Below are 12,318 nucleotides of genomic sequence, written 5' to 3' on the forward strand. Positions count from 1 at the left end.
CCCTGCCATTTAGACTCGGACCACCATGCAGTCAACAACGTGTCCCGTGTGCTATATGACTTTTACCAGGACAGACAATATGTTGAGACATAGAAGACAGAAACATCAACAACCCTCTCCTCCTCCTCCTCCTCCTCCTCCTCCTCTCCTCCTCCTCCTCCTCCTCCTCCTCCTCCACAACCACAGCAGCAGCAGCAGCAGCAGCAGCAGCAGCAACCACATTCATCAGAAAGTATTACCCAGGCATTGGAAGAATGTAGGTTGCGACATCCATTCACCATGATTGTCTCAGGGCCCACCTCCTGTGGGAAAACCTACTTAGTGAAACAGATTCTAGAAAGGATGAACATTAAACCTTATCCTGAGCATTATTATATGGCTCTACAAACGATGGCAGCCCTTGTATAATGCCATTCAAACCCATGTTTATCCCTATGTGGAATTTCATCAAGGCATTCCTTCTGATCTCGAAAAGGATGCATTTCTAGACCCCCATGTGGTGAACGTGGTTATCCTCGATGACTTAATGTCTACTGCCAGCAAAGATCCACGCATTACAGATCTGTTTTACGGAAGGAAGTCATCATCGTAATCTCTCAGTGATCGCCTTGAACCAGAATTTGTATTTCAGTAAGGATCCCACACAACGAAGAAACTGTCATTATCTGCTTCTGTTCAACAACCCTATCGATCAACAACCCATCATGACTTTGGCGAGGCAAATGTATCCAGGTAACACAGACCATTTCATGGAGCCGCTTCAAAGGGCTACCCAGAAGCCTTATGGCTACTTGTTGGTTGATCTAAAACCCCAAACACCTCCCCATAGGCGACTTTGTCCCAATGCATTCAGTTTAAAAGGACACCTCCAAGCCAGGACAATTCAGTCCGAGTTAGATGTTCAGCGTGAGCAGACGTGTGAAGACAACCTCTCAACCATGCCATCTTGTGATGCCTGTGGACTCGTGTTTCAAGATGTGCAAGATTTGCAAAAACACAGAAGAAACTGGTGTCCCGAAAAGTCTTCAGTGGGTCCTCCTGGGATACCCCAAGTGAAAAGGAAGTGGGAGGAAGACAACAACTTCTCTCCTGTGAAGAGACCACGTCCTCTGTCGGATTGTGACTATTGCGGTCAAGTGTTTAGCACTAACCATAATTTACAAAGACATTTACACGATAAACAATGTCCTGAAATGGAAAATGAGGACGATGATGTTGAATCATTAAGCGATGTCACACATGGCAACAGGAAAAATAAGATGGCTGATCTCGAAGAGCAAGGTATAAGACAAATGTATTCACGTACGCGTGAGCTGAATAAAGACTTTTTGGATGAGAAACGACAGCTGTACATAAAAAGAGGTTTAAACGAAGACATGATTCAAGCCAAACTGAACAAATTGATGTGGAGCACATTTAAAGAGACGTATGCCCGATTTATTACTTATCTGTACCATATGCAGTATGGTCCAAAGACAGAAGGAATACTGAAACAAGTAAAAGACACAAATAATATGTATCATGAAGTGATTTCAAAATTGTACCAATATAAGTCTTGGGTCGAAGGCATGACCGAAGATGAAGACATAACATCTGATGAAAGAGAGTGAAGGACAGGTGGATGATGATGAAGGGTAATAAGACAACAGATGTAAAGTAGGCATTTGGGAGAGCTCCTATCCTAATGTCTACTCATTCGAAACGGAGCTAATAAACAATGAAATCTGTATATCTCTCTTGTTTCTTAATGTATTGTACCCCTGGGTTACCCTTCAGTAACCCATGCTTGTCATAAGAGGCAACTGACGGGATCGAGTGGTCAGGCTCGCTGGTTGACACATGGCACATGGTGTAGAATGACGCTCATGCTGTTGATCACTGGATTGTCTAGGCAATTATGTATATTATGTACAGACCACCTCCATAGAGCTGCTGAGAGTGTACTAGACTCACTGAATGTATTGTTGTAGGATTGACTGTTGTACAATTCTTGGTTTTTATAATACCAATTTCAACCCTATTTCACTGAATCCACATATTCTTAACATGATCATACTATTATCAGACATACAAGTTTCAGTTTAATCGTCATTCCTGTTGATTGAATACAAGATAACCATTGTTTCAGTTCATGGTATTGAAGATAACAACTGTTACAGTTCATTGTATTGAATACAACAACAATTTTAATGATCTGTAATGAATATATTTATATATATATATATATAAACGGTTTATAAATACATAAGCTATTACACTAGTGTTGTAAAGCCATTTTTGGTCTCCCAAGCCGTTTTGGACATGTAGCCGGTTTGGACATGTAGCCATTTTGAGTCAGAACCGTTTGCGAACCGGTTTGATAGACCCTTTTGCGATCCAGTTTGACAGAACCGGTTTTAGGCAGGGGCTGTTGGCGCCAAGCTTGAATGCTCTTTGTTCACTGCCATGTGCAGCCGGTATGTTGTGTTGTGCGTGTTTAGGTATTCTGGCGGTTTCATGACCGTTTAAAACAGCACAGTAGGTGTGGAATGTATGTGATGGATCATTCTCTATTATAATTTGTGAGTATTTTTGCGTATGAACGTATTGTGTGAATAATGTTGTTGACGACAGTATCGTGAGTACACATGTTAACAATGCGAGTACATGTACACACTAAAATTGGTTTTATGCAAGCTATAGTTTAGAAAAAAACGATGAATCTAGGGAAAGGTTCTGATTATGATTGGACTGTGTTTATTGTGTTGAGATTTAAAGATTCATGGTAAACGGGAGTCATGTGTAATCAACTTTCTATCGGTCGTATCCTGTGTGTGTGTATCAGGCTGTGTTTATTCATGTGATTGTGTGTGAGGTTTTTTAAAGTAGGCTCATGGCATATGTGAGTCATGTGTAATCAACTTTCTATAGGTTGTATCCTGTGTGTGTATCGGGCTGTGTTTATTCATGTGATTGTGTGTGAGTTTTAAAGTAGGCTCATGGCATATGTGAGTCATGTGTAATCAACTATCTATAGGTTGTATTCTGTGTGGGCTGTATTTATTCATATGATTATGTGGGATTTTAAAGTAAGTTCATGGGATCTACATGGGATTTTTTGGTGAGAAGCATGCTGTGAGTGATTTCGCTATGAGTTTCAACATTTTACTCAGTTTTTTTTCATCGACGGGCATGGCTAGGACTTTGTTATTTGTTTAAATCTATATATTTATTATTTTTTTCAAAATGGCGGCGGGGGACGCGATCTATGATCTGGTTTCTTCAATGGGCGTGAAGGCCGTCATGCTTCTCGGGTCATTGAACGTAGGGAGAGGCAATGTTATGGCAGAATGAACATGGCACACCTCACTCGGAGGCTGTCGCAAATTAAAAGAAAGTATTAACATGGACACTCGGTAACATGTATTTGAAGTTATTTATTTTTCACTCCATTATACGTTTGTTTTCTTAATCTTCATGCTTGTGTGGGAGAGGGGATTCCCTTCCCGTAAACATAGCTTTGAATGGCTGTAGGTCGGACTTACGGGTGGGCAAATGAGTCATTCATTGTTGGAGTACAGTATGAATCAATCTGTTTCTTCACATGAATGGGTTACTTGTTTCAACCCCTCTAAACATCTAGATTTACCACCACTGTTTGCCTCAATAATGGATATACCTGCTGGACTGGATCTATCTGTTCATGGAACTATTCTAAGTGAAATTGTGCTGTTCATGGACATATGTGCTCATGGACGTATGTGTGCTGAGGATTTCCTATGGATCACATGAGGTAAGTTGCTTCAATTCCCTATTCTGATGTTAGTATGTTTCCACAAATGTGAAGGGTAACTTACCTTAATGTTCTGTTGATGTATAGTTGAGAGGCTGATGAAAATATATATCCAGTAGACAGTATAATCCAAGGTTGTTTAGTAATCCAGTGCACACAGTATAATCCAATAAGACTGGTATGGAGTATATCCACAATGTGTAATCACTAGGTGTAGTGACTGAAACTGTGTATGGAGGGCTGTTCGGGGGGACCTTTTATTATTCTAAAAATAGACACACCAGATGTTCACACCATAGATCTCAATATACAATAGAGAGCAGTGACTCACCATCTAAAAATATGGTGAAGTCTAACAATAGATTTTGACCCTATAAAGCCCCATAGCTAAAAATAGATCTTGCCGCCATAAAGGCCCTTATACTACTAGCGCCCATAAAACGGCTGTTACATATATTACTTGAATACACACACTGCTTTACTTCAAATTAATGAAAACAACACCCATAAAATGAATCTGAAGCTATCGACATTATATTTCAAATACTTGTATTAGTAATAATATTGAATTAATTCTAAATGAAGAAAAAAATAATGCAAATTTTGTTATCATCAAAGATAATTTTTCAACTATTAATACAGATAAAAAATAAAATTTTCAGCTTCCTGAATATTGTTTGTAAATGGCCTGGATCTACACACGACTCATTCATATTTGCAAACAGCCGGATTGGAGCCCACCTGGAAGCCCATAAAGACGATGGATGGTTACTAGGAGATTCTGGGTAAGTATTTTTTTACATTGCAGTGACTTCATGTTAATGATAACATTTGTGACTTGACAATATATGCAAATGTACTCTAGGCTGGAGGCCTTTGATACTGAATAAATAATATTGATTCTATATTTCATAACATATATATATAAACTAAGATTCTAACTTCAAAATTCTTGAATATTACATAAATATTAACAAAATTAATATATCTAATGTTGATATGTTTGGTGTATGTTATCAGATACCCATGCAGACCGTGGCTGCTCACACCACTGGCCCAGCCTCAGACCCGTGCAGAGGAGAGATACAACAGTAGTCACTGTCGAACCCGCAACACCATCAAGAGAGCTTTTGGTCTCTTTAAGTCCAGATTTAGGTATCTAATATCAGTCTTGTCAAGCACCTATATATCTCATACATAAGCTTAAAATAAAAACGTAAACTTACCCTAAAGTTTTTGTATAGTCTAAAATATATGATCATAGCTTTCATGGATATATTTTCATAGTCAGAAGAAAAAATACTAACACTTAATTTATCTAATGACATGTTATTTTTCAAAGGTGCATCCACAAGTATGCAGGCTGCCTGTGGTATGGTGTGAAACAGTGCCACAAGATTGTGTATGCAGCTGCACAGCTGCATAACTTTGCCATAGACTTGAGACTACCCACACCACCTGTTGATGAGGACGACACGGATGATGCAGATGACAATATCCCTGCTCCTTATCATGCACAAGACAGGTACCGTGTCAGGAGGCAGCTCATTGAAAATGTATTTGCTAAAAATACATGTCGATGTAAGCTACGCACAAAGACTATTTGTCATACTCTGTTACCCTATGCCTAAAAATTGTAAATTTTATTATAAATTGTATATTTATATACTTATCCTATCTCACTGTATGCACCTCTCTCTTCTTCTACGACCATGTGTGGAAACGTGCTGTAGGCTAAGTTGAATCAAATCTTGCTGGCCTCTAACCCGCCCTGACCTCTGCCCTCACTCCGACATCAACACCTGTTGATCATCTCTGTAAGCGTGCCGCTCGCTCAGATGATCATGTGACTACCTGTGCCTGTCCTTCTCGTCTTGGAGCTTCTAGTAATCTGTGATGTGGGGCAGGTCGGGTGGGTCCTTTAGCGTGAGATAGGATAAGTATATAAATATACAATTTATAATAAAATGTACTAATTTTTAAACTTATCCTATCTCACTGTATGCACAATCCCACGGTTGGTAGGCGGGTCGCAGATTACCCTGTTACTACCACCAGGACAAACGCATAACCCAAGGAGGTCAGGAGAAAGCACCAACTACCGATATACAAACTCCAACTTGAGATGGGTTTCTTCATGTAATCCTTGGCTTACACAGCACAAAAACTCTAGGGAGTGGGTGCTCCCGTATTAATGTGGTTTTCGGCCGCAACTTTTGACAAGCAAAAGGACGCAGTTTGGCAAGTAGGCCCCGCCGCCCCACGATTTATCAGGTGACCCCAGTGAATTAAAGTCGAGGACCTTAATCTGGCCAGTCCCTGCTTCGAAACTACCCCCCACAGACACACGCTGGAAGGCGGTGAAAGAGGGAATAGTTCGGATGCTCAACTAGTTTAACGTTCAGTACCAATCTCCCTAACGTACCAAAGGTGAGAAAGGACTCAGGAGCAGAACGCTTCGAAAACCATGTAGGTAATCGGAAATCAACACTTCACTGACGTAATTGCTCAGAGAGTAGAGGTCAGTAAGCGGGGTGTCGATCATCTCTTTATGTAGCACAAGACTGGCCTCACAGTCTATCAAGTCATAACTAATGACAGTGTAGACACACCCTACTTCCATAGGAGAGAATAATCTAAACCCAATGGAAAAAAGTACTAAGACATGGATAACATCGATATCTTTTATAATGTACAGAGCAAAACTGACCAAGCAGGATTGCTTCATCTGCGAACACGAGCCGATGATAACTGCTGCGCCAGGACCAGGGGGCCGAACTGATGGAGACCTTCCACGTCTGTAACTGAGAGGTCCCTCAGGTAGTGTGAAGCAAACACCGTATCTGATCGCCAAAAACAGCCCTCCATGATGGACTGCAGGGAACAATTTCTGTGAAGAGCCATGGTGGAGGCAAGAGCATGCGTCTCATGGGGCTTCGCCGTTGACGGTGGAGGCAGTTCAGCAAAGGTATAGGCACGCAGGATCGTAGTTCTCATCCAAAACGCCAAGGTAGTACGGGAGACTTCCGAGGTGGAGGCAGTAGACAATGGAATGAACAATCTCTTACGCAATCTGCGGCGATCCTGCGAGGCAGCTAAGTAAATCCTTAATGCACGCACCGGGCATAAGGACAGATCCTCTGTGTCGTCTGGGCCCAAAATAGTGGACAGCGGCGGTATCGTGAATGTGCGATCCTGCTGACCTGGTAACTGATTCTTGGCAAGGAAATCCCACCGCAAACCAAGGAAAACTTTCGCATGTCTAGACCTTTCAAACTGCACCCGAGAGACATCCAGAGCATGCAACTCAGAAATACGAGCCGCCGTAGCCAAGGCCAATAAAAAGAAGGTCTTCAAGGAGACATGTTCGAAATCTTTCTCCTCCAAAAGTTCATAATCAGCTGATGTGAGATAAGCAAGTACAACGGAAAGATCCCAAGCTGGAGGCCGGAACTTCCGAGATTGGTCAGCCAGTTTGTAAGACCGGAGGAGAGACTGGAGTTCAGGAACAGTGGACACCTTCACACCTGAGGCCGCTGCAATAACTGTGTTAAGAGCCGCCCAATAGGTAGATAGCATAGAACCTTTGAGTTTTCTGGAGTTTCGGAGATGCTGAATGTACTCTGCCACCATCTGCGGGGACGCCGTAGTGGGGAATAGGATGCCCTTCTTCCTGCAATACGCTTCGAAGTTCTTCCATTTGTCATCGTAGAGTGACCTTGTAGAAGTACGATGCGCTGTGGTAATGGCAGTAGCTACACGCTTAGAATAGCCCTTAGCCGTTAATGACCGATGAAGATGCGCCAAACGTGCAGATGGAGCGTCAACGGAGACCAATGGAGCTGGTCGGAGTGCGGATGAACCAGTAGATCGGGTCGAACGGGAAGAGGCACGGGATCTGGTTCGGCTAGGTCTTGGAGGTTTCACTAATACGCGAGGAAGAAGGGCAACTGGCGGGAACGCGCAAGCGTTCAGTTTGTTCCATGGAATGGCTAGAGCATCGAGGTCCCAAGCCAGAAGATCCGGAATCGGTGACACAAACCGAGGCAGCTGATGTTTGAAGCATGTGGCGAAGAGATCTACTGTCGGCGTCGTCAACGGAAGGCAAAATGTCTGGAACACCTGAGGATGAGAGGGACGACTGGGTCGAGACAGAGAATCTGCGATGACGTTCTTCACCCCCGCGGAATGTGATTGGCTCGTACCATGATATGGAGACTGTCCACCAGATCGAAGAACTGTTGGGTCCACCGTAGCAGTTGAGTAGACCCCGTGGACCCCATCCTGTTGATATGCCAAACCACCGCTGTGTTGTCCGATCGGATCATGAGGGACGTTGCTCTGAGGACATCCTGCCAGTGACTGATTGCAAGCATCACTGCCCTGAACTCCAGAACGTTGATGTGACAGGTGCGATCGTCGGGAGACCACAGCCCTGCCACTTGTTGATTGAAAAGATGACCTCCCCACCCGTGTAGAGACGCGCCCACATACAGGTGGTGAGACGGAACAAACGGCCCTAAACAAACTCCGTCGCAAACATTCAATTCTTCCATCCACCACCGGAGATGGGGATGGAGCTGCAGAGGTAGAGTGATCAAGGCAACGGGATCTCCCACTCTGATGTAAGGCGCTAGAAAGAACTGCAAGGGACGAAGTTGTAGTTGACCTCAGAGCCCGGATTCCAGGAAACCGGCAACATGGGTCTGGCCCCCAGTCCCGATATAGGAGGAACCGATGAAACCGAAGGCGGTACCAAGGTATGACGAGGTACCTCCCGCCGAGGAACTGAACCACCAGCTGGTTGAGGCACACTCCCATGCGCCAAAGACCAAGTCGCAAGGTCTCGGCTATTAACAGCAAAGGTCAACGTAGCGGGACCAAGCGCCAAACCCGATACATGAGAGGTAACCACCGAACTCGGACCAGTATGTGTAAGCGGGGCAACACGAACCCCGTGAGGAAGTGCTGAACTGAGAACATTGTGAGTGTGCATCGCACTGGGAGCACCCTGAGGAAGCGACGACCCCCAGCCTGCATAAGGAAGTGCTGAATTAAAACCTCCTGAAGTAATCGCCGAACCGGAAACACCAGAAGGAAGCGCCGAACCAGGAACACCAAAACGAAGCGTCAAACCAGGCATGCCGGCAGTAAGCATCGATCCGTGATCACCAGTAGGAAGCGTCGATCCGGGAAAACCGGAGGTAAGCGCCGATCTGGGAGCACCGGTAATAAGCGCTGAACCGGGAACACCAGTAGTAAGCGTCGATCCGGGAACCCCAAGAGGAAGCGCCAATCCGGGAACACCGGGAGGAAGCGCTGATCCGTGAACACCGGTAAAAAGCAGCGAACTGGGAACACCAGTAGTAAGCAGCGATCAGGGAACACCGGGAGGAATCGCTGATCCGGGAGCACCGGTAATAAGCGCCGAACTGGGAATACCAGTAGTAAGCGCTGATCCGGGACCATCAGTAGTAAGCGCCGATCCGGGAACACCGGGAGGAAGCGCCAATCCGGGAACACCCAGAGAAAGCCCCGATCCGGGAGCACCGGTAGTAAGCGCCGAACCAGGACCACCAGTAGTAAGCGCCGACCTGGGATCACCAGTAGTCAGCGCCGATCCGGGAACACCGAGAGAAAACGCCGATCCGGGAGCACCGGTAGTAAGCGCCGAACCAGAACCACCAGTAGTAAGCGCCGATCTGGGACCACCAGTAGTAAGCGCCAATCCGTGAATACCGGGAGGAAGCGCCGATCCGGGAGCACCGGGAAGAAGCGCCGATCTGGTAGTAAGCGCCGAACCGAGATCACCAGTAGTAAGCGCCGATCTGGGCACATCAGTAGTAAGCGCCGAACTGAGACCACCAGTAGTAAGCGCCGAACCGAAACCACCAGTTGTAAGCGCCGATCCGGGAACACCGGTAGGAAGCGCCGAACTGTACACACCGGTAGTAAGCGCCGATCCGGGAGTACTAGTAGGAAGCGACGAATTGGATACAAGCGGCGCTCTAACTGATATCTGGCCTAAAGGAAACGACGCTTGTGAGGCAAGAGGCGCACTCGAATAATGTGGTGGTCTAGAATCAAGTGGCACATTCTTAAGTTCTCACTAAGGTAGGAATCAGACGCTTCTTCTAGAAAATCCTCAATAGGAGGCGGGGACCTCGAACGACGGACTGCCGTAGATTTACGACGCTCGGCCTTGGTATGTTTCGATGACGACCGACCCTCAGATAGTTGACGGCGATCTCGATCGGATAAACGTCTACCAGCCACCCGGCGATATGCCGAGAAATCATCATCGTTAAGATCCTTACAGAACGTACAGCGACGGGACCATTCACATTTGCCTAAACAGTCTACACACAAGACATGTGGGTCCGCCGCTGAAAAATTACTTTTGCATTGGTCACAATGCTTTCGTTTCTTAGAGCTACTGCGATTAGACTTTCCCATAGTTGTAGAGAATCGCAAACAAACTTTCTATAGCCAAGCACACGTCCACCTGACGCCGCGACAAGAAAGAGAATGACAGGCACAGGTAGTCACATGATCATCTGAGCGAGCTCCACGCTTATAGAGATGATTGACAGGTGTTGATGTCGGAGTGAGGGCGGAGGTCAGGGCGGGTCAGAGGCCAGCAAGATTTGATTCAACTTAGCCTACAGCACGTTTCCACACATGGTCGTAGAAGAAGAGAGAGGTGCATACAGTGAGATAGGATACGTTTAAAAATATAGTGTATAATATATAAATGATCCATAACACTCTGAATTTAAATCTCGTCACTTTTAATATTAAAAACAGTATCCTGTTAAAGATAATATCGAGCTTTAATCATTTAATAAAATTTAATGATTGGCGAGAAATCAGAAGGACATGTGTTCATCTGTTTCAGAAGAGCCAGCTTCTCCTCCTCCACTGCCAGTCTCCTCCTTTCCACACTAAGCAGCCCATTCTGAGTGTCAAGAAGGGAAGCCAGCACCTCCAGCTTCTTCTCCTCAACGGAGCTGATTTGTCTCTTTGGTGATACTGAAAAATGTATTATATATTGAGATAATATGATTATAAATTCTTCCATATTTTCTAAGTTATGGAAGAATGACATAAGTTAATTGACTTGATCCATTTGATGTGTCAAAACTTTCATTTCATGATACTACATTATCAACTCTTATGTTATTCAATGATAATTAAAAGGTAATGAAACATTTTCCCAAATCTGTATTAATTCACTCACAAATTAAAGAATGTGGATCAGCATTGACAATGCTTGAAAGTCTATGCAATTATTGAAAAATTATATTTACATGAACAATATTACTCGAATAACCTACCACTCATGGTGGAAGCTGGAGTCTGTTTATGTGCCTTTGGTTTCTCAACTGGGGCTGAAACACAGAGAATTGATTTATATGTAACCATTTCATCCTTCATTTTGCTCTATGTTCACAATTAATGTATTCTATCATCCAAAAGTAGATTCCAAAGCAGATAGTTTAATGGTGAGATATGTACTAAGCTGTCCATTACAATACCTATTGACCCTTTAAAAAGTGTAAGATATTAATCTGTCATTAACAAACTGTGTATAATTAGATATGACAGTCTTGGTTTGATCCCATTTGAGTAAGCACTGACATCATCAGTTACGATTTAATAATATATACTTTTTTCATCATCGTACCATTACCTCCTACTGCAGCTGGAATTGCCATAACCGTTTCAAGAGCTATCATAGCATCTGAAATTTGATGGCCATAAATCAACATTTTTCCATTTCCATTAATAATGTATAGCTATATCTCATGTTACCTTTAAAGTCTTTGGTAAAACAAGTGACTTTTTCTTTGTAAAATTCATTTTCCATTAATGTGTACATGTGTTTAGTTCATTCACTAGGAATTCATAATTTTATAGTTTCAGCATAAATAAAGTACATGTAAGTTCTGCACCTGCCTTTCAATGGCTCTGGGCTGGACATATGCAGGGCTTCAATTTGTGTGTCTGCTATTGTAGCATCTGAAATTATTGTAAATCTGTATTATCATTTATGTCATTTATAAATTGTTATTTCAGATTCGTAGTTCTTCAATGTTATTTAAAATAAAAGAAATTTTCCCACAGGCAATACATGTCACTTAAGTGGATATATTATTTAACTACATGAGTTAACAAAGATGAATATTACACATAGGTTTAAATGTGTGTACAAGAATTCAAAAATAGATTGATAGGAGTATACACAAACTACACACCTAGCAGGGGAGTGGCTGCAATGCCCTCTGATAGAGTCACACCTGCAAAAACAATAACAGTGATATTGTTAACATCTAATGTTGGTAATGTTAGTACTTAAACAAAGTCATTTTCAGTTCCCTTTTATATTGTAAATGTTGCATGATATTTTTTTCATAGGACAGTTCCATTTCATTTATAAATGTTAAAAGTGGTTACAATAGATTCTATCATATCTTTGTATGTTGAGTATTATACTGTTTAAATTTCATATAATTATAACTTACTACTATACTGAATTACTGCAA

The 12,318-nt window shown here is 43.2% G+C and overlaps 1 protein-coding gene across 1 annotated transcript; it reads left to right on the plus strand.

The window, feature by feature from the left end:
- The first annotated feature begins 4,364 nt into the window (after nucleotides 1-4,364).
- LOC124268578 (putative nuclease HARBI1) lies at nucleotides 4,365-10,725 on the plus strand. The gene is made up of 4 exons (XM_046703575.1): nucleotides 4,365-4,557; nucleotides 4,793-4,927; nucleotides 5,115-5,353; nucleotides 10,671-10,725. Coding segments are annotated over exons 1-4 (567 nt in total). The 5' UTR covers nucleotides 4,365-4,366; the 3' UTR covers nucleotides 10,673-10,725.
- The last annotated feature ends 1,593 nt before the right edge of the window (nucleotides 10,726-12,318 follow it).

Source organism: Haliotis rubra, unplaced genomic scaffold, assembly GCF_003918875.1.
Source record: "Haliotis rubra isolate DU_JTF1 unplaced genomic scaffold, ASM391887v1 Scf1391, whole genome shotgun sequence".
Classification (NCBI taxonomy): Eukaryota; Metazoa; Mollusca; class Gastropoda; order Lepetellida; family Haliotidae; genus Haliotis; species Haliotis rubra.